Consider the following 24,484-nt stretch of genomic DNA (forward strand, 5'->3'; position numbering starts at 1 on the left):
GTTCACGTGCAGACTGGGCGGGGGGGTGGGGGGGTCCATACCGGTGTACACCTTTGCATACCTCTTAGCAACTTGAAATTCCACCACGAGAGATATCTTTATTCCGCTATTCCTGTGCATCCGCACGGAGCCCCTAGGGCCATAAATTTGTGTGCAAATGAAATGAGGATGTAGTCTGGGTGCCCAAGGGGGGGTGCCTTGAGTGTGGTTGTCTGTATGCCTCCCTGAGGGTATTTCACTTTCTGCTCCCATCCGCCCCTATGACCGAGTACCTATGAGCACGGGATGTGCACATATTTGAGTCTTATTAGTGGTACACACAGTTTTATCATCTCCCCAGGGCTGTGTCTGTATGAAATGTGCATGGATGTGTGTGTGCACGCGTGTATTCCCACTCGGGGAATGTGGGGAGAGGTGCATGGAGCCAAGATGGGTGGTAAATAGTATGTTTCTGAAATTAAAGGACTAATGTGGAGGAAGGCGCCCCAGATGTACTATACCCTTTGCCCTTCATCTCATCCTGTCTGACTTGGGAAGAACCAGGATTTTGCTTTTAAGCCCTTGGGCATACAGTTGTTCCATCCTGACATGAACTCAGCCTCCCGTCTGACCGCCCCTTGGCCTTCCTTCTTCCTCGATCTGTGGAACCCAGGGAATCTGCCTAGTGCTGTCTCTAAGCACCTTGGCCATGATGTAAACCCAAAGAAATTAGCATCTCCATCTCCTTCCTTTTCCCCACCCAAAAGTCATTTCCTCTTAGTTCATTACCTGGGATTTTGATGTCTATGTTCCCTCCTCGTTATTGATACACACACAGAGAGAGACAAACAAAAAAGGAACTTCTTGAAATTCCCCCAGAAGGTTTTGAGAGTTGTTTTCAATGTTGCAACAAGTCAGTTTCTAGTTTAAGTTTCCATCAGAAAGGAGTAGAGTATATAAGCTCCAGTAGCAGCAACAGCAGCAGAAGAAACAACATCTGTTTCAGGGCCATTGGACTCTACGTCCTGCCCAGAGCAAGGTAAGCACTTCCCAAGCCCCTGCCTCCCTCCCCTCCCTGTGGGCCTGCAGCTGTCCAGGTGTAGAAACCGTTAGTGTGCTACCCCAGGACCTGGCAGCAGGGAGTTGGTGGATTCCTGGAAGCCTCCCTGGTGAGTCACCTGCTGGAACATTAGTGAAAACTTCGTACTTTAGGGACTGATGTACAGTGTCCATTTTAAAAGCCAACTAATGATAACTGTAAAGCAAGATCTGTGTGTATGCATAGTTTATGGAAATGTTTGTTTTATCTTATTTTGAAGTGGTGTGTATTGATGTATAAAAGTATATTCCAAAATGTTAATGCCCATCAGTTAAAGGATTGTATAGAGCTAAAGTGAGTGGTGCCTGCCTTACTATTGAAATTTTTAAAAAGCCTTTCATGCATTCCTTAAAGTAATTGAATTCATAATTATAACAATGTTATAAATCAGACTTGCTCCCATATTTGTAATGGTCTTGGTCGTCAGTTGTGATATCAACCAAAATGATAGCTGGGTTGTCCATTCTTGTGGCTTAACTAACTTTGGCCCCACTTAAAAAATGAAAAGCTATTATTGCTTCCTGAAGAGTTTTTAAATCTGTGAGAAGGGGGAAAAAAGGTTAACTTTTACTGTACTGGTATCTGATACTTGCCCAGGTAAAATTCTGTGCAGCAACAATGTCATTTTAACAGAGGGATTACTAAACCCCAGGTGATGACCCACTTTTTCAAACAAGGAATTTCAAGATACTAGATGGAATGTGGGTAACCTCTTAGAGGTTATTTTACTGGAATCTGAAATTGTATGATTTCCATACATTCCTTCATTCTACTAATAAGTCATGGAACCCCCCTATGCTGGACTCTGGGGGTAAAGTGCAAAACAAGATAGACATGATCCATGACATAAGAGAGTTCACTCAGTGTGGCAGAGAAGACAAACAGTAAAGAAGAGACTGTGTTGTTGCCATTGTAGTAAATGCTATGGAAGGAGGGGAGCAAACAGTGGGTCCTGACTTCATCTAGGCACCATGACACTTTACATGAATTATGTCACTAACTCCTTACCACAGTAGCATGCCCATTTTATAGATCAGGAGTGTGGGGCTTAAAGAAGCCAAGTGACTCACCCAGAGTCATATAGCTAATAAGTGGAAGAGCTGGGATGACAGTTATAGAAGTCTGCCTGGCCCTTAAACTGGGGATCTTTGCATGTGCCACCCATGCCATCTGTGACTATATCTTTTTATTCTTTAATAATAACTACCTTTTCTAATTAAAGGTAACAAACAAAATAAAACTTGAAAAAGAGATGCCCACCCAAGTGTCACTGGCATGCTGATGTTGGCACCAGTGTTGGGAAGCCCTTAGCATACCCCAGGAAGTAGGAGTGTGTAACGTGGGGTCCCTTTGTCCTTCATACAAGGGTTTCAAGAGTTTAGAAAACCTATGAAATTGCACACACAAAAATTTGTTTTAATCATCAAGACTCTCAAACTTACCATGCTGAGGAAATGTGGGCTGAGGGGTAGCACTCCCTAGTATCAGCTGATCGGCCAGAGAGCCAAAGGAGAAGACCCACCACCATCACCTCTCCTGGACAGTGCTCTGTGGTTTCAAATGTAGGTGATACTAAAATGGGAGTCGTTTCTTAGAACCATGGCCAGGGTTCCCTTGACCCTGAAGTGCAGTTCACCTGAGATTGTCAAATGCATCTGAGGCATGCAGAGGAAGTGCTGGGCACACAGCTAGTGGGAAAACCTCAGCGTAAGTGGGTATAAAGAAATCACCAGGAGATGCCAGGAATCTCCACTCTTTGACTTCCAGTGTGCCAGCCTCTGGGTTTTACAGGCCCATGTAATTGCAGTACCTCTGTGCGCATTTCCCTACTGCCTAGAATGACTTTCTTGACTATCCATGATATATAAAACACAGAGATACCAAACTGTTCCCTTAACTCTTCCTCTAGGTTCAAGTTAATATGTTATTAGTTGCCTTCTGTAATATGTTATCTCATTGCCTTTCCCAACAAGCCTTTGAGATAAGTATTATGTCCATTGTATAGACAAAGAGACTGAGGCTCAGAGAGTAACTTGGCCAACAAGTTGCTCCCACTGCTCAACAGCAAATGAGCGGCGGGACCAAAATTCAAGCCTGTGTCTGTTTAACTTCAAGCCTGTGAATGTACTAACTGGTGCCCTGTGCCAGCTAGTACTTTGCTACAGTCATAACCTAGACTGAAGTGATAGCCATGCCCCTAAAACTCCATGCTGTGGTGACAGCACTGAACAGTGTCCAAGAAGGCTTGACTTCTAGTCCTGTCTCTGCCACTCACAAACTTTATAAGGGAATAAAGTACATAGCAAGGTCCCCCTAGGGTTAGCAGCAGTTCTGACAAAGCTGTGATTTGTCAATATTCAGTCACCCAACCCAGGAATGCTCATTTTTAAGGTATTTGATTGAAACAGTTGAACATTGCCCTTCATATAATTTAAAACAGTGGTTTCAGAACCGCTTTCCTCCAGACCATGGGTGCTCTGCAAGGTGAATGGAGTTGTTTCAGAATGTTTCAATAATCATCTCTACCTCATTCGTAAGTGGCATGTAATTTTTGCAATCTGAAGATTTTCATAAACCCTGGATACTAACCTAGACTGGTTTCTGTATCAGATGGCAGCTGATTTAACATAACATTATGCATTTCATTATTTCATGGTAGATATATGAATATGTTGTGGTCTTTTCCCAATGAACACTTTGATTTTCAGGGGTTCTGGACCCTGAACATGGGTTAAACTAGTGGTTCTCAAGGTGTGGTTTCGGCGCCAGCAGCATCTGCTTCACCTGGAAACTTTCTAGAAATGCATATTCTCAGGCCCTCATCCCTGCTGAATCAGACACTCTGGGAGTGGGACTCAGCCGTCTGTTGTAGCAGTGCTTCCAGGTTATCCTGACAGTCACTCAAATTTTAGAACCACTAGGTTCTCTATATGGGAGAGAGTAATCTTTGAACTTGGAAAACAAGAGAAGCTAAACCCCTACAGGCAAGGGCTGGTGACTAGGTCATTGCCGGAACTTGAAAGTTCGCCTCTGTACTACCTTTCCTGTCCCTAACCCAAGTCCTTCAGTTCTGGGTGCTCCAGCACACACTGCTTTGTGCTGCGGTGATACAGATGTGTGGCTTATCTCTCCAGCTGGCAGGGAGGCATTTAACACACTGACTTAATAAATATTTATTGAGTAAAAGTATTTGCTCCTAGGAAGCAGGATCCAGGTAAGCCCTTTTTTACTCTCTCAACTGCTTCTAGCCCAGTGCTCTTTATGTAGTAAGCACTAAATAAACAACTGCTAGATGTTGATCCAGAAAGTCACATTCCTTCTCTAAGCTTTAAGTTTCTCATCATAAAAATAAGAGGATTGTATCAGATGGCTTGCCTTAGGTCTCTTTCAACTCCACAGCCCCAAATAACCTATGGTTCTCTATCTGGAGATGTTCTTCTCCACAGACTGCCATAGAACTCCTGTAACTTACTTAGTATTTGCTTGACACTATGGAGAAGAAAGGGAAGAATCAAGATTTTATTTAAAAAAAAAAGTAGCTAGAATGTGTATATGGTTCAGAAAGGTAATAAGAATTATTGACATTCTTTCTTCTCTTCTTCCTTCCTCCTTCTCTTTTCCTCCTTCTCTTCCCCCTGCTTCTCTCCCTTCTTACAGATGTGTCACCAGCAGTTGGTCATCTCTTGGTTTTCCCTGGTTTTTCTGGCATCTCCCCTCGTGGCCATATGGGAACTGAAGAAAGATGGTAACCAGCCTCTCATTATTCTCTGTGGAGGCCCCACTTCTAAGCCAGGACTCTTGGGCAGCCACTGGTGGGAAATCAAACTGAAATGGGCAACCATGCACTGGGTCCTCTAGAGAAAGCCATCACTCTGGGAAAATGCAATGCCATATCTCTCTTTTCCACCTTCATGGTATCTATATTGTTTGGTTTTCACATTGGATGACATTGGTACACTATGGTGGGGAAAGACATATGATATTTTCCAGTAGTACTAAAAACCAGCTGTTTCACACAATTAAAATTCCAAAGTAGAGGATTTGCAAAGTATAACAACTGTGTTCATTTCTCATTCCACCACATGATACTGCCCCCTCAGTTGGCACTGTGATGACTTACCTCTGACCAAGCACTTTGGAGGAAGCCTAGGATTCAGACTCACATTGACTTGGGTTCAAGTCCTAGGTCTGTCAATGACTGGTGATGTGACTTTGAGCTGGGTCACCTCTGATCCTGAATTTCCTCAACTGTAAACTGGATGTTACAAAGTGGATGCCTACCACATGGGTTATTTAATGGGTTAATGAATGCAGAATACAACTCAACAGATAGTAAAGTGAAAGTAAATGTCAGCTAGTATTACCATTTTGGTTGTTTAAAATATCTCTCATGATTCAAGAGATACTTTTTATTATCCCAATGATCAGTAAAATTTATTAGTAGACTAATAGAATAGTTAATGGTAAAATAAGGAGTTCTGCCCATCCTTCTAGTATCTCACACTCAGTAAATGTACATTCTGACCATTGGCTGTACCTGAAAGACCCTCAGACTTTTATCACTGAAGCCAACATCATAATGTTGGCGATTACTATCTTTAATTGTATAATAATTATAGTTAATGTTTATTGAGTGCAGTGTCTCACTTAATTCTCACAAGAGCCATATGAAGTAGAGACTGTCTGTATCCCATTTTATAAATGTTGGAAACTGAGGCCAGAGAGATTAAGTAACTTGCCCAATGTCACATACCTGGTAAGGGTGGAACAGGGACTTGATCCCAATTCTGTCTTGCTTCAAAGCTGGTGCACTTAAATTTGTGAAAACATTTTTACAAGGACATGAAGTAATTTTTTCCCAGGTCTTTGGAGAGCTCAATAAGAGGAAACGGACATAAATTAAGGATGAAAATATTTCAGCTGATGATCAGAAATAACCTTTTGATATTCTGGAGAGTACCATCTTGAAATGGGTACCTGAAAGAAATTTGGGACCACTCCTCTCTTCTCAAGGATTTTAGGAAAACAGAATCCAGCCACCCCTTCTCCATGAGGGTTTGAGAGATTTAGATACTCTCTTAAGTAAAGGCAAAGGCCTGAGCCAGGGGTATATGGCAGATCCCTTCCAACCCTGGGATTGTTAGCGAGCTCAGGAATCTTGGCCCTGGCATATTTGACCCCTTAGTGACTTCTGATTTGGTAAACCACAGAAATTCCAGAAAATCAGTGTGAGAAACTCTCCGAGGTGTGACTTAGGAGGGCAGATGATGCAGTGAGGCTAAGTGCCAGGTTCTTGATGCTTCTCTTCAGCTTTCCTCCTGCAGCTGTTTTCCCTGCTGTTGAGCAAACGTCTTCTAGGGCTTCTGAGCCTCAGTTGGGACAGGAAAATAACCATGCTGTTTAGGTGTCACGGGGACAAAAAAAAAAAAAACACAAGAAAAAGCCAAAAGTGCCGCATGGTTTTACATCAGCACAGCTACTCATTTCCCCAGAGTTGGACCCCAAATGCTTTTGACCTCTTATTTTTGTTATCCATTCAGTCCTTATAATCCTATTGATGTAAAGTGAAAACTTTATGTTCTACAGTGCTTTACATCTGGAGGCCAATAACAAGAACCACCATTTATAAAGCATGTAAGAGCACTGTGTTAAGCTCTTATGTGAATGAGCTTATATAATCCACATATCTACCTTCTAAAGCAAGGGCTAATATTTTTCTCACTTTAAAGATGATGACACTGAGGCTTAGAGTAGTTGAATGTCTTGCCGAAGGCCACAAGACTGGAGCAAGGGCTAGAGCTGCTTCTAAATCCAGGCCTCTGCTACTCCAAAATCCAGGCTCTCAACCACTGTGACTCATAAACTTGAGCAGGCATCAACACCATCTGGAGAGCTTAAAAACTATATGACTAAATCCATCCCAGGGTTTCTGATTCAGCAGCTGAGAATTTGCATTTCTGATCTATTCCCAGGTGATGCTGCTGATGGTGTTTCATCGATCATGCTTTGGGAACTACTACATTAAACAATTCTATTCAATTAATAATTTATGCATGGATAAAAAAATGAATGAAGCTTTGCTATGACACACTCTGAAATACTATACTAAGCCATTCCTCAAAGGCCAGTTTAGACACTAGCATTAAGCATCCCTTGCAAAGCCCAAGAGACAAAAGGTCTGAGCTGTAGCCCTTGTACTTCTGACTTGATGTGACCACGCTTAGATCCTTGGCCTCAGTACCCTTCTTCATTAAATGGGAAGACTAAGATCTACTGGACTGCTTCATAAAAGTGTAAGATAGCTAAAAATAACAATAATAATAATACAGAGAGAATGAAAATCTCCATTGGTGATTTAAAACAGAGGGAACTAAATCCTTAAATATCCATGGAAAATTGTACAGAGAGTTTCTCTGTACAGTTGGCTGACTCCTCAGTCTGTAAGTAACAATAACTAACACAGAATTTACTGTGTGGCAGACACTGTGCTAAGTACTTTACATGCTTTTTTTTTTTCATTTAATCCTCAGTCAAATGTATGGCAGATACTGTTATCATTTTACAGATGAGGAAACTGAGGCTCATGATAATTAAATACATTGTTCCAAATCCCCCAGCTGGTTAGTGGAGACAGGATTACAGTCTTGGTTAGTTGTTCTCAACATCCTGAGCTTTTAATGACTATGTTATTCTGCTAAATATTGTACCCTGCCGTATTCTCTATGAAACTGAAATTGTGCTGGACGTTTCTCTCCCCCAGACCTTTGGCAAAGAGTATTGTGCTGTTTGCAGTTTTTGGTATATTAAGGTGTTTCCAATCTACTAAATAATCAAAGGTTACTATTAAGGGCAGCCTTCCAGTCAATGAGTCGATGGCAGCTATAAAACTCTTTGTTTCTCTTTTCCTTGACCTTGAGCCCAAGCAGGGTCTAATGCCTTGAGATCATCTCAGCAAGCATTTGCCAAATACCTGTTTACTTGTTGTAAACAAGGTTGTGTTTAGGCAATGGGGATGCCAAAAGGGTTAATAAAACACAGTCCCAGAGTTCCTGGAGCTTACAGCCTAGTTCTCCACTTCCTGTGCATTCCAGTTTATGTCGTAGAATTGGATTGGTACCCGGATGCCCCTGGAGAAATGGTGGTCCTTACATGTGACACCCCTGAAGAAGATGGTATCACCTGGACCTTGGACAAGAGCAGTGAGGTCTTAGGCTCTGGCAAAACCCTGACCATCCAAGTCAAAGAGTTTGGAGATGCTGGCCAGTACACCTGTCACAAAGGAGGCAAGGTTCTAAGCCATTCGCTCCTGCTGCTTCACAAAAAGGAAGATGGAATTTGGTCCACTGATATTTTAAAGGACCAGAAAGGTAATTCTATGCCCTTGGATAGTATCAGTTTTCTCTTTCGTTTATAAGAGTTAAAAACAACAACAACAACAAATTGAAAAGCCAAGTCATGATAAGTGTAGTTAATGAATATCAAGTCTCTTATTGATGTTAATTGATGTTAACCTCCATTTTCCTTTGCTTTCCTGGACCCTTTGGGTTATCAACCATCAAAATCTCATATTAAGGGAGTTTCATGGTCAGTCTGAATGTTTAGCCTGATGTTTTCTTTAAATAATGGTGATATTATTTAATGGCTAATGGAAATTAACCAATAGTGTATCACTCTGCACTGGGGTGATAGCCTTCAAAAAATGAATGCCTCTGCCGGGCATATTAGGTGTGTAGTGTACTCTGCAGAATCAACACCCCACTGGGACCCTCCCAATCCTTATGGAGCTACCCAAGAGGGAACACATGGAAGAACTTCACCCTGTACCATCTGGTGACCTGTGATTCATCACAATCAAAACCTTTCTGCAAAAAACTCCTAAATATTGAATTTTTGTTCTTTTCAAATCCAGAACCCAAAAATAAGACCTTTCTAAGATGCGAGGCCAAGAATTATTCTGGACGTTTCACCTGCTGGTGGCTGACGACAATCAGTACTGATTTGACATTCAGTGTCAAAAGCAGCAGAGGGTGAGTGAAACTGCTCTGGTTTCTCAGCATTTTGCTAGAACTATTTCATTAAGAAATTAAGGGCAACCTCTCAGTGACCTATCAGTTAATGATAAGGGGAAAAGCAAAGTCAAACCCATGTTTTTTCAACCACCCTTCCTTGTCTACATTGAAGAAAGAACGTGGAGATTTTAGCCAATTGCTTGAATAAATATATGTGTTAAGGCAGGATATTATTGGGAACTCAGAATAGTCTCTGCTGTGTTTGAACCCACTCATCCAAATTGCCTGGCCATGCTTCCTGAAGGCTCATAGCACCAAAGAAAGGGATAAAAGGAGAATTCAAAGCTACAAACGACTTGCTGAAATTGCACCTTGAGTCAAAAACAAGAGCTCCAGGGCGTAGATCTTAGGGGCCCTGAAGCAGACTCCAAAACTCGATGAGGCCTCCCAAAATTTTCCCAGGGCCACCTCAACTCCTTTTACTTCTGCTGACATCACTAATCTGAAGTTCGCTGTTGGTCCAATACACTTGGACTTTCCATAAAAAAGCAACTTCCATAAATACAAGACCTATGTGTTAACCCCCATGTGGCTTACTTTAATCATCACCTAAGCAAACCCCAGGTGATCATCCTGACTTTACCATTATTTCACTGAGTAAATTAAGCATTGGGGTCTCACTTTTTCATCTTTAAAAGGAAAATGCTTACTAAAGAAATGTTTCTCCAAGTGCATAAAGACATAATCAGCAGAGGAATGGTTAAATAAAACATGGTACACTATACTCTTGCTTAATGTGCAGTCATTGAAATGGATAACCCAACCCATATGTTTTGTCATGGAGAGCTCCCCATAATATGTTCAGAGGGGAAAAGGATGGTTACGTAATCATATGTATACAATTTGATCCTAGTTTATAAAAACAAAATCTATATGTATATTTATAAGTAAAATATATATAGTGGATCTGTATAGTGTGGGGATATATATAACATGGATTATATATATAATGTGTGTGTGTGTGTATATATATATATATATATATATAAAATGTGGATATACAATTATCTTGAATATTCATTGAAAAAGTTCTGGCCAGGCACAGTGGCTCACACCTGAAATCCTAACTCTTTGGGAGGCTGAGGCAGAATGATTGCTTGAGGCCAGGAGTTCAAGACCAGCCTAGGCAACACAGTGAGATCCTATCTCAGAAAATACTAAAAATAAAAAAATTAGGTGGGTGTGGTGGCACACACCTGTAGTCCCAGCTACTTGGGAGGCAGAGGGAGGGGATCACTTGAGCCTAGGAGTTTGAGGCTACAGTGAGATCTGATTCCACCACTGCACTCCAGCCTGGGTGACAGAGCAAGACCCTGTCTCTTAAAAAAAAAAAAAAAAAAAAAAAAAAAAAAAAAAAAAAAAAAAAAAAAAGAGAGTGAGAGAGAGAGAGAAAGAAAAAGAAAAAGAAAAAGGAAGGTCTGGAAGGGTACAACAAGCTATTATTAGTACTTACACCTGCAGAGAGCAGTTAAGGATGAAGGAGACATACACTTCTTTCCTTTATATGGATCTTTATCATCTTTACTTTTATAATTAGTGTGTACTGATTTGTGTATTGATTTTATAATTAAAATGGGAAAAAATGAATTTAAGTTTTTAACATGGGGGTTTAATAATCAGAGATTCTAGATCTAAAACAAACAAACAAAAACTTCCATATTCATTTAGTACAGAGACATGTAAGTGCTCTTGAAGCTCAGCTTTTTCTCCTGGGGAGGGCAGTTTCTTACCCTCTGGGTAGAAATCAGCCCAGTTGGAGAAAGTGTGTCCTTGGACAACAGTTGAGGCCTTACCTGCCTTACTGGCTACAATCACTAGGAACTCTCTCCCCAGTGTGTAACACAGGCTAATTTCTGTCTTTGACTTCAGCTCTTCTGACCTCCAAGGGGTGACATGCGGAGCTGCTACACTCTCTGCAGAGAGGATCAGAGGGGACAACAAGGAGTATGAGTACTCAGTGGAGTGCCAGGAGGACAGTGCCTGCCCAGCTGCTGAGGAGAGGATGCCCATTGAGGTCATGGTGGATGCCATTCACAAGCTCAAGTATGAAAACTACACCAGCAGCTTCTTCATCAGGGACATCAGTGAGTTTTGGATGATTATATGTGCTCCATAGGGAAAGATACTATTTGTCACATGTTCACAATGCCCCATGCACTGGGGTAGGTGGTTGATAAGCATTATCTCTTTTATTCTGCATCCAAAAACAAAATACGATGTAGATACTGTTATCTGCATTTTAAGGAAGAGGAAATTGAGTCTTAGAAAAGTTAAGCAACTTGCCCCAGATCTCAGATCTTACAGCTAGCAGTTCAAATCCAGATCCGCTCCACTAGAGCTGCTCTTTGCTGCACTTTGATTCAGCTGCCAGATAGTTTCCATGATGAATCCCAGAGCCTAATCAAGCATAATATTCATATTCAGAACCAGGGCTTCCCTACTAATGGCAATTATTCCCAACCAATCTTTCCTTAGCATTTGAAAAGGGACTTCTTTCTTAGAATATAAACCCTTCCAAAATGGACATCTATTTTTTTTAATTGGCAGATAGGGATTTCACCATAAGTCATTTCCTTTACTATTTATTCATTGACCAGGCAGCATGATAAAGTGTAATAGAACCAGAGAACTTGCTTCAAAACTTACGGAGGGGTTGTACTTGGTGGGTGGAGTCGAGTTCACATAGGGGGGCCAAGGAAGGCCTCTCTGAGGAGGTGACATTTAGGTGACACCAAAAGGAAAGATGTCAGTTGTGTTAAGAGCAGAGGGAAGCATATTTGCAAAGCACCTGCTAGGAGCCATGATCTTTGTGTGGAGCAGAGCCAGGCCTACAGAGCCCAACCACACACCCTAGCATGTCTCCCCCTCTTCTTATCTAGAAGACCTAATTGAGGAAGGAGTCTTTGTGAAACTCACTGCTGTATCCTTCATGCATAGTCCGGTGGCTGGAACATAATGGGTGCTCAGTATTTGTGGAATAAACAAGCACATTGAGCATAGAGACAATTGACTATAACTGCTCCAAGACATGTCCTCACCAAAAGCTATGAAAAGACAAAAGAAAGGGCAGTAAATCTATCATCTCATCCCCAGGGAAAGGCTCAGCTCAGTTCCATATTCAGTGCAAAGTGAGGGATTAGCACAGAGAGGGTGGTCCTTCAGTGCATGGCCCATAACCATTAAAGCAGAGGTCTTCTCACTGTGCAGTCCCATCTGATTGTTCAGTGGTGAGGATTCTGAGCATCTCTCAGATCCTGCAATAAATGTGGATCTGAGATGTGGCCATTGAAGAACAACTGCCTTCCCGAGGCACCAGCGTGAGCACCTGCGGCAGAGGTGCCTCACATTTGCCATCCAGGTGCTCACAGAAGTTAAGTAACTATCCAGTGGACTCACAGCTGATCAAAGGTGCAAGTGAGATCATAAGCCAAAACCACTGAACTCTAAAGCCTTATTATGAGAATAAAGCGTGTTTATCATCTTCCACAGTCAAACCCGACCCACCCAAGAACTTGCAGCTGAAGCCATTAAAGAATTCTCGGCAGGTGGAGGTCAGCTGGGAGTACCCTGACACCTGGAGTACTCCACATTCCTACTTCTCCCTGACATTCTGCGTTCAGGTCCAGGGCAAGAGCAAAAGAGAAAAGGTAAGAAGTGATTCAAGTGCAGTATATTCCTTGGTCAGTTTTATGGAGGCCCACCATAAAGTGAGAAGATGAATGATGATAATAACAACTACATCCATGTATCACTTAACAACAGGGATACATTCTGAGAAATTCATCTTTAGGCGGTTACGTCATTGTGCAAACATATATGGTGTGCCCACACAAACCTAGATGGTATAGCCTACTACACATCTAGGCTTTATGGTATAGCCTATTGCTCCTAGGCTGCAAACCTGTACAGCATGTTCCTGTACTGAATACTGTAGGCAATTACAACACAATGGTTTGTATATCTAAACAGAAAAGATACAGCAAAAGTACAATATTATAACAATATAGGACCACTGGTCATATATGTGATCCTTCTTTGACTGAGATGTTATTATGTGATGCATAATTACTTTTCTTAGCACTTTTCTATGTGTCTAGAGCCGTGCCAAGGGTTTTGCATGTTTATTTCACTTAATCTACAAAATTAACCCAACAAAGGCAGCTGATGTTATTCTTGTTTTTTTTACCCCCTTTTTTGTGGAAAAGAGCCTTTCCTTTTTTCCAGAAACTGTGGCAAGGTAAAGCAAAGCTGTAGCTGATGCAGGAATTTTGTGTAGGTGTTAGCAGCACTGCCCTCACTACGTGCTCATTGGAGAGTAGCCCAACCCCAAGAAAAGGATGGTTGGTAGCCAGTAGTATTATCATCATTTCACAAGTGATTGAAGACTCAGAGAGGTTAAGTGACTTTCCCAAGGTCACCCAGCTAGGAAATGACATAACCAGGACACAAACTCAATCTGCCAGACAGAAAGGCCATGCACGTAACCACTCCACTACCTCTGATGTTGGTCATTGATCTTGGCACTCAGAATTAGTCCTGATAGAGGAGACCTGGGCTCCAGAAGCCTAAAATTGTTGTTTCAACTGAGTGCATGTAATGAATGATAGAACAGGCAAGAGATATCGCACCCAAAATGGATAGCTCCTGGCTGTTCCAGATATTATAAAATTATTTTACTAAACAGAATGCCTACACTTATAGAGGCTAACATATTGGCTTCCCAGCTTCCTCGCCTTACAGCAGAATTCCTTTGCCTGTTGCAAGGTTCCAGAGGCCCTTTTGTACAGCCCCAGACTCCTTTCACCCCACTTTTAAAATCACTGGACAAAGCCCTAATTCAGCATAGCATTTAGCATGTGGTAGAAATTCAGTGAGCTAGTTACTCTCTGGGAAAAAAATTAGGTGGGGAGGCTATCCTGGAATAGATATTTACCTAAATATTATTTTACATCTTGGCAAGTACTTTCCCTATTTAAGATCTGTATGATTAATAGGTGATATCGAGTGCTTCCTATGTGCTAAAGACTTGCTAAGAGTTTGACGTGATTTCTACCTTGAACTACAATTCTATGAAGTAGGCATTATTGTTATCCCTGTTTATAAGTGAGGAAACAGACACAGAGAACCTAAGACATTTTCCTGAAGTTACACAGCTATTAAGTAGCAGTGCCAGGATTTGAAGGCAAGTTTTCTGATGAAATGATCAGGATATGATATTTCTGAATATCTCAGGGATGGCTAGAGCAAATCTGTCTCTTTCTCACCATCAGCTCAGGACTGGGTGACTGGCCATGGGGCCTTGAGGCAAGGCAACTGTGATAGAAAGATGAAAGTTGGGCCAAATGATTTCTCCCTCAAGAGCTTACAAAGTACAAAAGCTGCACCTACATGTGGAGTGTCTGCCAGTAGGTGGTGCAAGTTCTACGCATGCCTCTGTGAATTGCAAGCTCAGTGCCCTAAGACCAAGATGGGCTTGTTTTGGGAGAGTATGCATTGCAGAAATAGGCTCGGCTTACCCTGTGACTATGTTGCCAAGAGGCCTTCACAACTTTCCTTCTCTTCTGCAGAAAGATAGAGTCTTCATGGACAAGACCTCAGCCACGGTCATCTGCCGCAAAAATGCCAGCTTTAGCGTGCGGGCCCAGGACCGCTACTATAGCTCATCTTGGAGTGAATGGGCATCTGTGCCCTGCAATTAGGTGAGCAGGCCCTCAAAGCCCAGTCCAGACCTGCACTCTCAGTGCACCTGGGTGCAGGGATATGATTGGGGGCTGTGTTGGAGAGGAAAGGGGGATGGAGTGGCCGGCACCCAGTTGCCAGAATCAGAAGCATACATTTATTCGCTAACAGATATTTATTTGGTGTCTGCATTATGTAGGACACTGTGCTGGCCACAGGGATATTGCAGGAAAGAAAACAGACCTGGGTTCTGGCCTCCTAAAGAGAAAGGCAAAGGAGAGAGAGGTAGCCAGGAGGCAGAGCATGGAGGACTTGCAAGCTTGCAGGACTCAGAACCTTGTTCTGGAGGCCCTGGGCCCTGAAAACCACTGAAGGGTTTTCAGCAAGGAAGTAACACAATCAGATATTATTTTAAGAAAACTCTCAAGAAAGCCTCTGGCAAGCATGGCACCAGCCAAATTCCAGGCCACATAAGGAAGGCCTGGGCCTTCTGGCATGAAATCCCCGAAACCCAGTTGCCCAGGATCGTATGTTGTGAGAAATAAGAAGAGTTTGCTGTTACAATGTCCCCCCACACCGACTTTTGGCATTCTCTTCCAGGTTCTGATCCCAGGATGAAAATTTGGAGGAAAAGTGGAAGATACTAAGCAAATGTTTAAAGACACAACGGAATAGACCCAAAAAGATATTTTCTATCTGATTTGCTTTAAAGTTTTTTTTTTAGGATCACAATATCTTTGCTGTATTTGTATAGTTAGATGCTAAATGCTCATTGAAACAATCAGCTAATTTATGTATAGATTTTCCAGCTCTCAAGTTGCCATGGGCCTTCATGCTATTTAAATATTTAAGTAATTTATGTATTTATTAGTGTATTACTGTTATTTAACATTTGTGTGCCAGGATGTATTGAATGTTTCATACTCTCATGACCCGATCCATCAGGATCAGTCCCTATTATGTAAAATGTGAATTTAATTTTATTTATACTGACAACTTTTCAAGCAAGGCTGCAAGTACATCAGTTTTATGACAATCAGGAAGAATGCAGTGTTCTGATACCAGTGCCATCATATACTTGTGATGGATAGGAACGCAAGAGATACTTAAATGGAAAGCTGACAATGCAAACCTGTTGAGAAGATCCAGGAGAACAAGATGCTACTTCCCATGTCTGTGAAGACTTCCTGGAGATGGTGTTGATAAAGCAATTTAGGGCCACTCGCACTTCTAAGCAAGTTTAATCTTTGGATGCCTTAATTTTAAAAGGGCTAGAAAAAATGATTGACCAGCCTGGGAAACATAACAAGACCCCTTCTCTACAAAAAATTTAAAAATTAGCCAGGCGTGGTGGCTCATGCTTGTGGTCCCAGTTATTCAGGAGGATGAGGCAGGAGGATCTCTTGAGCCCAAGAGGTCAAGGCTACGGTGAGCTGTGATTGTGCCACTGCATACCAGCCTAGGTGACAGAATGAGACCCTGTCTCAAAAAAAAAAAAAAAAGATTGAAATTAAAATTCAGCTTTAGCTTCCATGGCAGTCCTCACCCCCACCTCTCTAAAATACACAGGAGGATGACACAGAAACACCGTAAGTGTCTGGAAGGCAAAAGGATCTTAAGATTCAAGAGAGAGGACAAGTAGTTATGGCTAAGGACATGAAATTGTCAGAATTGCAGGTGGCTTCTTAACAGCCATGTGAGAAGCAGACAGATGCAAAGAAAATCTGGAATCCTTTTCTCATTAGCATGAATGAACCTGATACACAATTATGAGCAGAAAGTATGGCTCCATGAAGGTGCTACTTTTAAGTAATGTATGTGCTTTCTGTAAAGTGATTACATTTGTTTTGTTTGTTTATTTATTTATTTATTTTTGCATTCCGAGGCTGAACTAATAAAAACTCTTCTTTATAATCATATTTTGGGCATTCTCAGCTGATTTGAGTACTCTGCTTGCAAGTCTACCAGGGGTGCATTTTTTCCCCTATCATTTAAGAATTGCCCTTTCTTGAAGTGATCCCATTCCAAATTTTGCAGAGTTGCTCTTTCCCCTTAGAGTTTTTCCAAAGTAAGTGTCTTCCTGAACTCAGGGGATGTCCCTGTAATCCGACCAGGAAGGATCCTTTGCAAGGGCACTGAACTGCATTGTGACTTTTTTAGAGCACAAATGCTCTCACTTCTTCCACCCTCTATCCTGAAATCGACTCTACTGGTATCCCCAGAATCATGAAATAAAACTCTAACCTGGTACAGCCATGGACATCTCAGCTCTTAGGTCCAGCTCTAGTATTTATTGAGGGTTTGCCATATATATGGACATGTGCTAGCCCTCGGGGTTGGGAAGTTTCAAAAGCCTTGCATTGTGTCTCCCAAACAGTGCCCACTCCTGACACTGCTTATAAGACAGGATGAAAAGTTAACTTTACTATCATTAAATGCTAAAATGTTCAGGATATATGGTATCCTGGGGTGAGAATGAAAAAGAAGGATCTGTGTAACCCAGCACCATCCAGAAAGACTCATCAGAGAAGAGAGGGTGCCAGCTTTAGGCTAAAGAATGGGCAGGGCCTGCCAATTCCCCTTGGTGCTTCTCATGGAAGGAGCAGATGGTGGGATCAGAGGGAATGCAGTCCAATTTCCTGCTATCCCAAAAATCCAAGTGTACACATTCAGGCTTCCTTGCAATGGCAGGGTAATTATAATAGGGGCGTTTGTTTACATTCCTGATTTTCAGTGTCCCCTGGAGCCCTATGCTACTCTGTTCCTGGCCTGGAGGAATGGTGGGTGGCGTCTGTCATTCTATGCCAACCTTGGGAGCATATGGTCCCATGTTGTAAGCCCACACTTGACAGCATATGGTTGTTAATAACAAGTGTTTGTCCCCCTACAGGGTCTTTCATCTACAGTTACCAAAGTACTTAATGGATATTTAATGAACAACACTAACCAGATTTTTAAAAAATAAATAACTAATCACATTTCATAAGCACTGAGAACTGGACCTTTCTCCAAATTTCTGGCCAGCCTGGGGCAGAGCTGAGATGTTCTGGCTCCCACCATGCCCAGTGCTTTTGCGACATGACCTCTTAGCATTTGATTAATTTCAGTGCATGCAATGCAGAGTTTTTCTTCTTTAAAGATAGTCTCCAGGACTGTCCTTTTTATTGTAAATCTAGCCACTACAAAATGTATTAAATGTCTAAGCCAAAGATCTCAGGACTGGGAATCAGAGGAGCAGACGCTAGTCCCAACTATGGTTACGTAACAAGTCTGTTACGTAACCATGTGACCTTGAGCAGGGTCTTGGAAACAGCCTGCTGGTTTTCCAATCAATACTCATTCCCAACCGTTTTCTCCCCTGATGCCCTCTTCAGCTCTAAATGTTGGTAAGTTTAGCGACCACTTTTTCAGCCACCTTTGTTGCCCAGCAAAGCCAAAACACCGAGTTCTGGCCAATGAGATATAAGAAAATTCTGCTGGGAGGGTTGCTGAGAAGCTTTGGCTTTTCTGATGAAAGACAGAGCAATGGCTAGCATCACCCTTTCCTTCCTTCCTCCTCTCTTGAGCGGAAAAAAATCTCGAGAATCTTCAGCGGACACCTTGTGCCCAGCATGAAAGCCATCATGCAAAAACTCAAGCTAGAGACTCCAGGCCAGGCACTGTGGCTCATGCCTGTAATCTCAGCACTTTGAGAGGCTGAGGTGGGCGGATCACTTGAGGTCAGGGGTTCAAGACCAGCCTCGTCAACATAGTGAAACCCCGTCTCTACCAAAAAAAATACAAAAATTAGCTGGGCACGGTGGTACACTCCTATAATCCCAGCTACATGGGAGGCCGAAGCAGGAGAATCGCTTGGACCCAAGAAGCAGAGGTCGCAGTAAGCAGAGATCACACAATTGCACTCCAGCCTGGGCAACAGAGTGAGACTTTGTCTCAAAAAAAAAAGAAAAGAAAAGAAAAGAAAAAAGCAAGACTCCAGACCCTCATGGTATCATGGAGCAGCTGAACCAACCACTCTATCTACCTACCCCAGATTTCTTGACACGTGAGAAAGACAGATCCATATTTGTTTCTCTTTTATTGCGGTGAAATATTCATAATATAAAATGTAGCATTTTAACCATTTTCAGGTGTACAGTTCAGTGGCATTAAATACATCCATATTGTTGTGCAACCATCACTCCACCCATCACCAGAAACTATTTAATCAGACCCCCATCTATGAAAGGCTGCTGGCCAAGTCAGAAAAAGGACCCATGCCAGCACAGGAAGAAACCTGGGGTTTGGTGTCAGAAAATCTGGTTCTGCCCCTCATGGCTGGCATGGGCCTGGTGAAGACATGGAGCACTCGATTTCCAGTGACATCAGGTGGGGATTTGGTGATACCCTGCTTCACTGACCTCTGGGAGGTGTAAAACAAGTGAGGACATAAACCTGCAGGCCCCTCTGAAATCTTCAAGTGTCATACCCTTAGGAGTCCATCTCCCTGCTCCCATGCTCAAAAAGAAAGTGAGAAAACTAAGGGCCAAATGCAGCCGTAGAAGATACCTCACTAGGTCCCTAACAACCCTGTGCAGGAGGAATTCTCATTCCATTATTACAGATAAGGAAACTGTGGCCAAGGTCCCTGTTCCAAGGGCAGCCTGAGCATCAGCAAGACTCACCTGAAGGTGGGGAGAGGTTGGGGGATCCCACAGGAAAGCACCTCTACTGTCCTTTCATTCAGTATTTTTGGAGTCCCTGGTACCGTCTCTGTCCCTGGCACCATCCTCAACTTTTGGATACAGGGGTGAATAAGCCCCTTCCTTCCCATGGTTTCTCATCTCCAAAGGACCAAATGCTTGAATTCTAGGCACTGGAGGCCACTTCCTAAGGATCAAGGGCACTATTACATGAAATAAATAATTGATGGTCACAGTACCTGGCTCACAGGAAGCACTCAGTGAATGGCAGCTATGTCCACTGACTAGCTGTGATCTTGAACAAGTTATTTAAACATCTTCGAGCCTCAGTTTTCTCATCCTTCAAATGGAAAGATAGTACCTACCTCATAGTGTGGTTGTGAGGATCAAATGAAATAATGTTCAAAAAATTGCTTTAAAGGTACCTGATCCATAAGTAAAAGCTTATTGTAAAGTAAAATGTACCTGATCCAATAACTAAAAGCTTATTGTTATTAGTTTTATTGTGCTATTTAGAACCTGAAAGAAGTATAATTCTGGACCCTGTGCTTCTTGCAAGGTTTAGGGGATGAAGGGGTGGTTTTTACCTGGCCTTGGTGTCTCTGAGAACCGGGTTGGCATGGAGGAATCATTAATCAGCCAGTGGGGATGAGAAAAGCTGGTCCAGTCTGTTAGCAGATTTAAAAGCCTCTCTGGTGTAAAATCCCTTTCTTATAAATGAAATCGTCAAAACGTCCCCATATGGGGGTATCAAGATGCCGTGAACCCCATTCTTGCTTTCAGGGCTTGTACAGTCTGGTGAGAAACAGAAAAGGGAAATGGTGGTGAATATAATAAAATATAACCTGGCTGCTGGTTGGATTAAAGATATGGGCACCATAAATATTTCTTTTTACAAAGGTTTCCATCTCCCTGGAGGAGCCCTTTCATTCCCTTTCACCTTCTCTGGATGTAATTTAATTTGGCATAATCCTACCAATTCACCTTACCTACAAATCAGACTTTAATCATCTCTGTTTCATTTCAGTATAGCCCTTCTTCTAGGGCGGCGTTTGGGAACAAAATGTATCTGGACAAGACTTTCTCCAGAGGGTCATATTATACCAAGGAAATGAATTCCCTCTCTCAAGCTCATAAACCGCAAAAATAAAATCAGCATTCTGGCTGAAGGCGGAGGAAACCAGGCGCGCATACAGAAAACCCTCCTTCGGCGGGAAGCGCTGGGCGGAGCTGATTTGCATTTACCTTCACGCAGGCCCGGGTTCCGCAGAAAGCGCAGTGCGTTCTGGCAGCGCCGCCCGCCGCCGCGGTCATGCGCCAGCTACTCCACCCGGTGGATGCTAGCGTGTGACGGGCTGCAGGGCCCGGCAGCTGCTCACTAAGCTCCCCCGTCTCCTTTCATAAGGAGCACCATCCCTTCACTTCTATCCATTAGGCTGCTTGCAAAAGGAGCTAACCCGGGCGTGGGGGATTCCAAGGAACTGAATATTCCGCCAGTGCTCGGGGGTTGGTGAAGAGGGAAAGTCGAGGGACAAATCTTGGGTAAGCCACAGTGTTCAGTGAGCTTCCTCCTTCCCACGACCAACATACAGATAGGTGTAATGAAGCTGAAATGACAGCAAGAGCAACAACACCTGGAAGGAGTCCAGAGCGCAGGGGTGTGCACTTGATCCTGAAGCAAGGAGACTGGGCTCACACCTGGGCTCACCACTTACCAGCTCTGTGCTCTTAGGCAATTCCTTATCTCTTTGTGTGTGTGTGTCCTCACCTCTAAAACAAGTATGCTAATAGTGCCACCATCTACTGGGTGCTGTGGGGGTTAAATGAGTCAAGGCTCACAGGATCCAGGGCTCCATCGCCCAGGCTGGAGTGCAGTGGCACAATCAAAGCTCACGGCAGCTTCTCACCTGCAGCCTCAAACTCCTGGGCTCAAGCGATTCTCCCGCCTCACTCTCCTGCGATTGTTTTTCTCAGAGCAGGCCAACAAGGAGAGGCAATCCTAAAGCCCACTTCTTTTTCCCTCCCCATGAATATGAAGGTTGACTTTGGACATGTACAGAAGCCTTCCAGTCCTAACTCAGAAAGCTATGTCCTTCCAGCCACCAGCCGTTTGCTGGGCATACGGCCACCACACAGCAGTGACATCTCCCTGGAATCACAGCACTCAGAGCAACGCCCTATTTCAGCAAATTATTGCACGGGTTTCTGCTCAACGTTGTAGAACATCCTCCAGCCATGGCTTGTCCATGTCCTGAAACTCCTCTTTATTGAGTGTTTGGGGTGTTTAAGGGTTAACCAGCCCAATGGTCCCCCAACTTGTTTGAGCCAGGGTCCCTTTGTTCAAATGGAAATCTTAAACACAATTCCAAGATACACAGGAATTGGGGAGTATGGTGGCCAAAGGGGCTTTAGTTGCATCTGCAACGTTCTAATTTCTTACAAGGAAAATATATTAGTATATTTTTTGCATAATTAAAAATTAGTTTTTTTATAAAGTCCTATATATAAGTAGGCAAAAGCAGAGCTGCTCTGGCTGGAGCCTCACACCCACTCATTCCCTGACCCCATTCACCACTGAGAGCCCTAAGGCCTCTTCCACACTCCTAAATTCTGCAGACAGTTTTATAGATGACAAAACTGAAGGACAGAGTTTGGTGCCGTGCCCAAACACCAGGATTAATGCCACGGCTCAAACTTGAGCCTGGGTCTCCTGACTCCATTTTGGCAGTTCCTGTTCAAAATTCCCAGAAGATTGCCAACTAAAGATACTTCTTTTCAACTTTTCATTCTGAATTCATTTCGGACTTAGAAAAAATATGGCCAAAATAGTTCACAGAAGTCCCATATTACTATCACACCAGGTTTCTCTAATGTTAACATAAATGGTTAGTATAGTTATCCAAAACAGGAAATTAACATTGGTCAATACTACTACCTAATAGAAGGACCTTATTCGAATTTTGCTAATTTTTCCACCAATGTGGCTTTTCCTGGTCCAGAAATACAATCTAAGACCCAATACTGAATTTAGTTTCGTGCCCTATAATACCTCAAGTCGGGGACAGTTCCTCGGTCTTCCTTAACCATGCATGACCTTGACATATTTGAAGAGCTGGGAGCAGTTTATTTTGTAAAATGTCCAAAGTGAGATTTGTCTCATGTTTTTCATGATTAAATTTGGGTTCTACATTTTTTTCAAGCATCCTACACCAGTAATACCTGTGCCCTTCTCAGTGAATCTTGTCAGGAGGGGCATGAAATCAAATGTCTCTCAGTACTGGTGAAATTAACTTTGAATCACTTTGTTTAGGTGGTGTCTGTCACCAGTTTCTCCCCTGTAGTACTCTTTTTCTTCCGGAATTAATATATCTTGTGGGAGACACTTTAAGACTATGTTAATACCCTTTTTCTCATCATACTTCTACCAACAGATTTTGTCATACGTAGATGATACTTGCTTGCAAGCAACAATAATTTTGCCCTAATGGTGATTTTCTATTTCCATCCTTCTTTCTACATTTATTAGTTTGAATTCTACTGTAAACAGATTCTTTATTCTTCTATATTCTTTTAGTAAACATTCCTAACTTTTCGATGTTATCAGAGACCATCATGTTGACTCCACAAAATATCCTTGGTATCTGACTTTTGGGCCTGCCCAGATTTTGAGGTATTCACTTCTGTGCCACCATAAAGAAAAATGCCTTCTTTATTTTGGCATTAAACCTTAATCCTTTAGTTTGCCATTAATAGAATTTTTGAAAGAGGAGTGTCTAATGTCTTGCACTTAGCACACTTAGTGAAGAGGAATGTTTTAATTATTCAAGAGAACTGCTTTTATGCAATTCGGGTGTACCCTTAACAATAAAAAATTAATGCTAAATAGATGTAATTTCCATCTATTCATTTAAAAACAAATCCCAAAGCAGATCCAGAAATCTTAGTAGCCTAATGTTATTCTTGGCACTTTGAAACAAAACTACTTTTCTTAAAGAAGGAAACCATAACCTGTGTTTTATAAAACACTTATTCTCACTAATGGTGACCTTCTTGCTCCTTTTTTCCAAGTACCTCCCTGTTTCCCTTCTCCTAAGCAACCATTCCAACCAACCTATCTTTACCAGAAACCTACTGTGTGCCGGCCCTCTTTTCTAAATTCTGGGGCCAAACCAGTGGATAAACAGACCTAAAACTCCGCCCTTTTGAGTTTCCAGTTTATTCAGGGAGAGAGACTAAAACAATTCTTTAAGTGTAAGCTGCTTTGCTAACATTAATAAATCACAGGGGCAAGAGAACCCTCTAATTTAGATAGCATGAACAAGGAAAGCCCCTCAAAGAAGGTAGGTGTGGTGAGATTTGAACAGTAGAACAAGAAAGAAGTAAGGAAGAAGCTGTGTGCCTATGGGCAGAAGGCGCAATTCAGGAAAGGAGCAGCAGTGCAAGGTTCTGTTTTAGGGGCAATGATTGGGTAGGCAATTTGCTAGTGGGAGGGGTTGTTGTGTGTCCCCTTTGCTGTATGTACACCCAGCCTTCTTTTGCTAAAGTTCTTGCATTTTTAGTACCTTCCCATCTGCTTCTCCCTCTCTGCTAATTTTTTCAACATGTAGTTTTGAAATATATTTCCTTGAGACCTGATATAGGGGAATGGATAGATAAATAGATGATAGATAGATAGATAGATAGATAAGATAGATAGATAGATAGATAGAGATAAATATTAATATAATGTATATACAGAGAGAGTGACTCCTTTTTTTTGATATGTGGACTGCAGACAGCTTTTAAGCCTTGCCTCTCCTCTTACCTCTCTGCACCACACCCCACACCTGGGCAAGCTGCTCAGAAAGCCTGGGGGCGCCCTCCTTTGGTATAGGCATCTGAACCAAAATTTGGGGGTAAAGATTCACAACACACACCCATCTGTGCTGGTCAGTACAATAGGCGTGAGCCACAGCTATTGAGCACCTCAAATTGGA

The 24,484-nt window shown here is 42.4% G+C and overlaps 1 protein-coding gene and 1 non-coding gene across 2 annotated transcripts; one reads left to right on the plus strand and one right to left on the minus strand.

Moving 5' to 3' along the window:
* The first annotated feature begins 406 nt into the window (after positions 1 to 406).
* LOC115837257 (interleukin-12 subunit beta-like) lies at positions 407 to 16,496 on the plus strand. The gene is made up of 8 exons (XM_030822534.1): positions 407 to 1,018; positions 4,736 to 4,823; positions 8,170 to 8,445; positions 8,988 to 9,105; positions 11,017 to 11,231; positions 12,637 to 12,794; positions 14,715 to 14,846; positions 15,427 to 16,496. The coding sequence occupies exons 2-7, from the start codon at positions 4,736 to 4,738 to the stop codon at positions 14,844 to 14,846; spliced, it is 987 nt and encodes a 328-aa protein (XP_030678394.1). The 5' UTR covers positions 407 to 1,018; the 3' UTR covers positions 15,427 to 16,496.
* Positions 13,364 to 13,489, minus strand: LOC115831927. Its single transcript, XR_004027423.1, has one exon. It is a non-coding gene; the product is annotated as a U4atac minor spliceosomal RNA (small nuclear RNA).
* Positions 16,497 to 24,484: the final 7,988 nt, after the last annotated feature.

The sequence above is a fragment of the Nomascus leucogenys genome, chromosome 2 (genome assembly GCF_006542625.1).
Source record: "Nomascus leucogenys isolate Asia chromosome 2, Asia_NLE_v1, whole genome shotgun sequence".
In the NCBI taxonomy this organism is placed as follows: Eukaryota; Metazoa; Chordata; class Mammalia; order Primates; family Hylobatidae; genus Nomascus; species Nomascus leucogenys.

Coding starts and splice junctions, on each gene's coding strand:
- LOC115837257 (XM_030822534.1), top strand. CDS start 4,736: ATGTGTCACCAGCAGTTGGTCATCTCTTGGTTTTCCCTGGTTTTTCTG. Junction 4,824..8,169: donor ATGGGAACTGAAGAAAGATG/GTAACCAGCCTC, acceptor TGTGCATTCCAG/TTTATGTCGTAGAATTGGAT. Junction 12,795..14,714: donor GCAAGAGCAAAAGAGAAAAG/GTAAGAAGTGAT, acceptor TCTCTTCTGCAG/AAAGATAGAGTCTTCATGGA.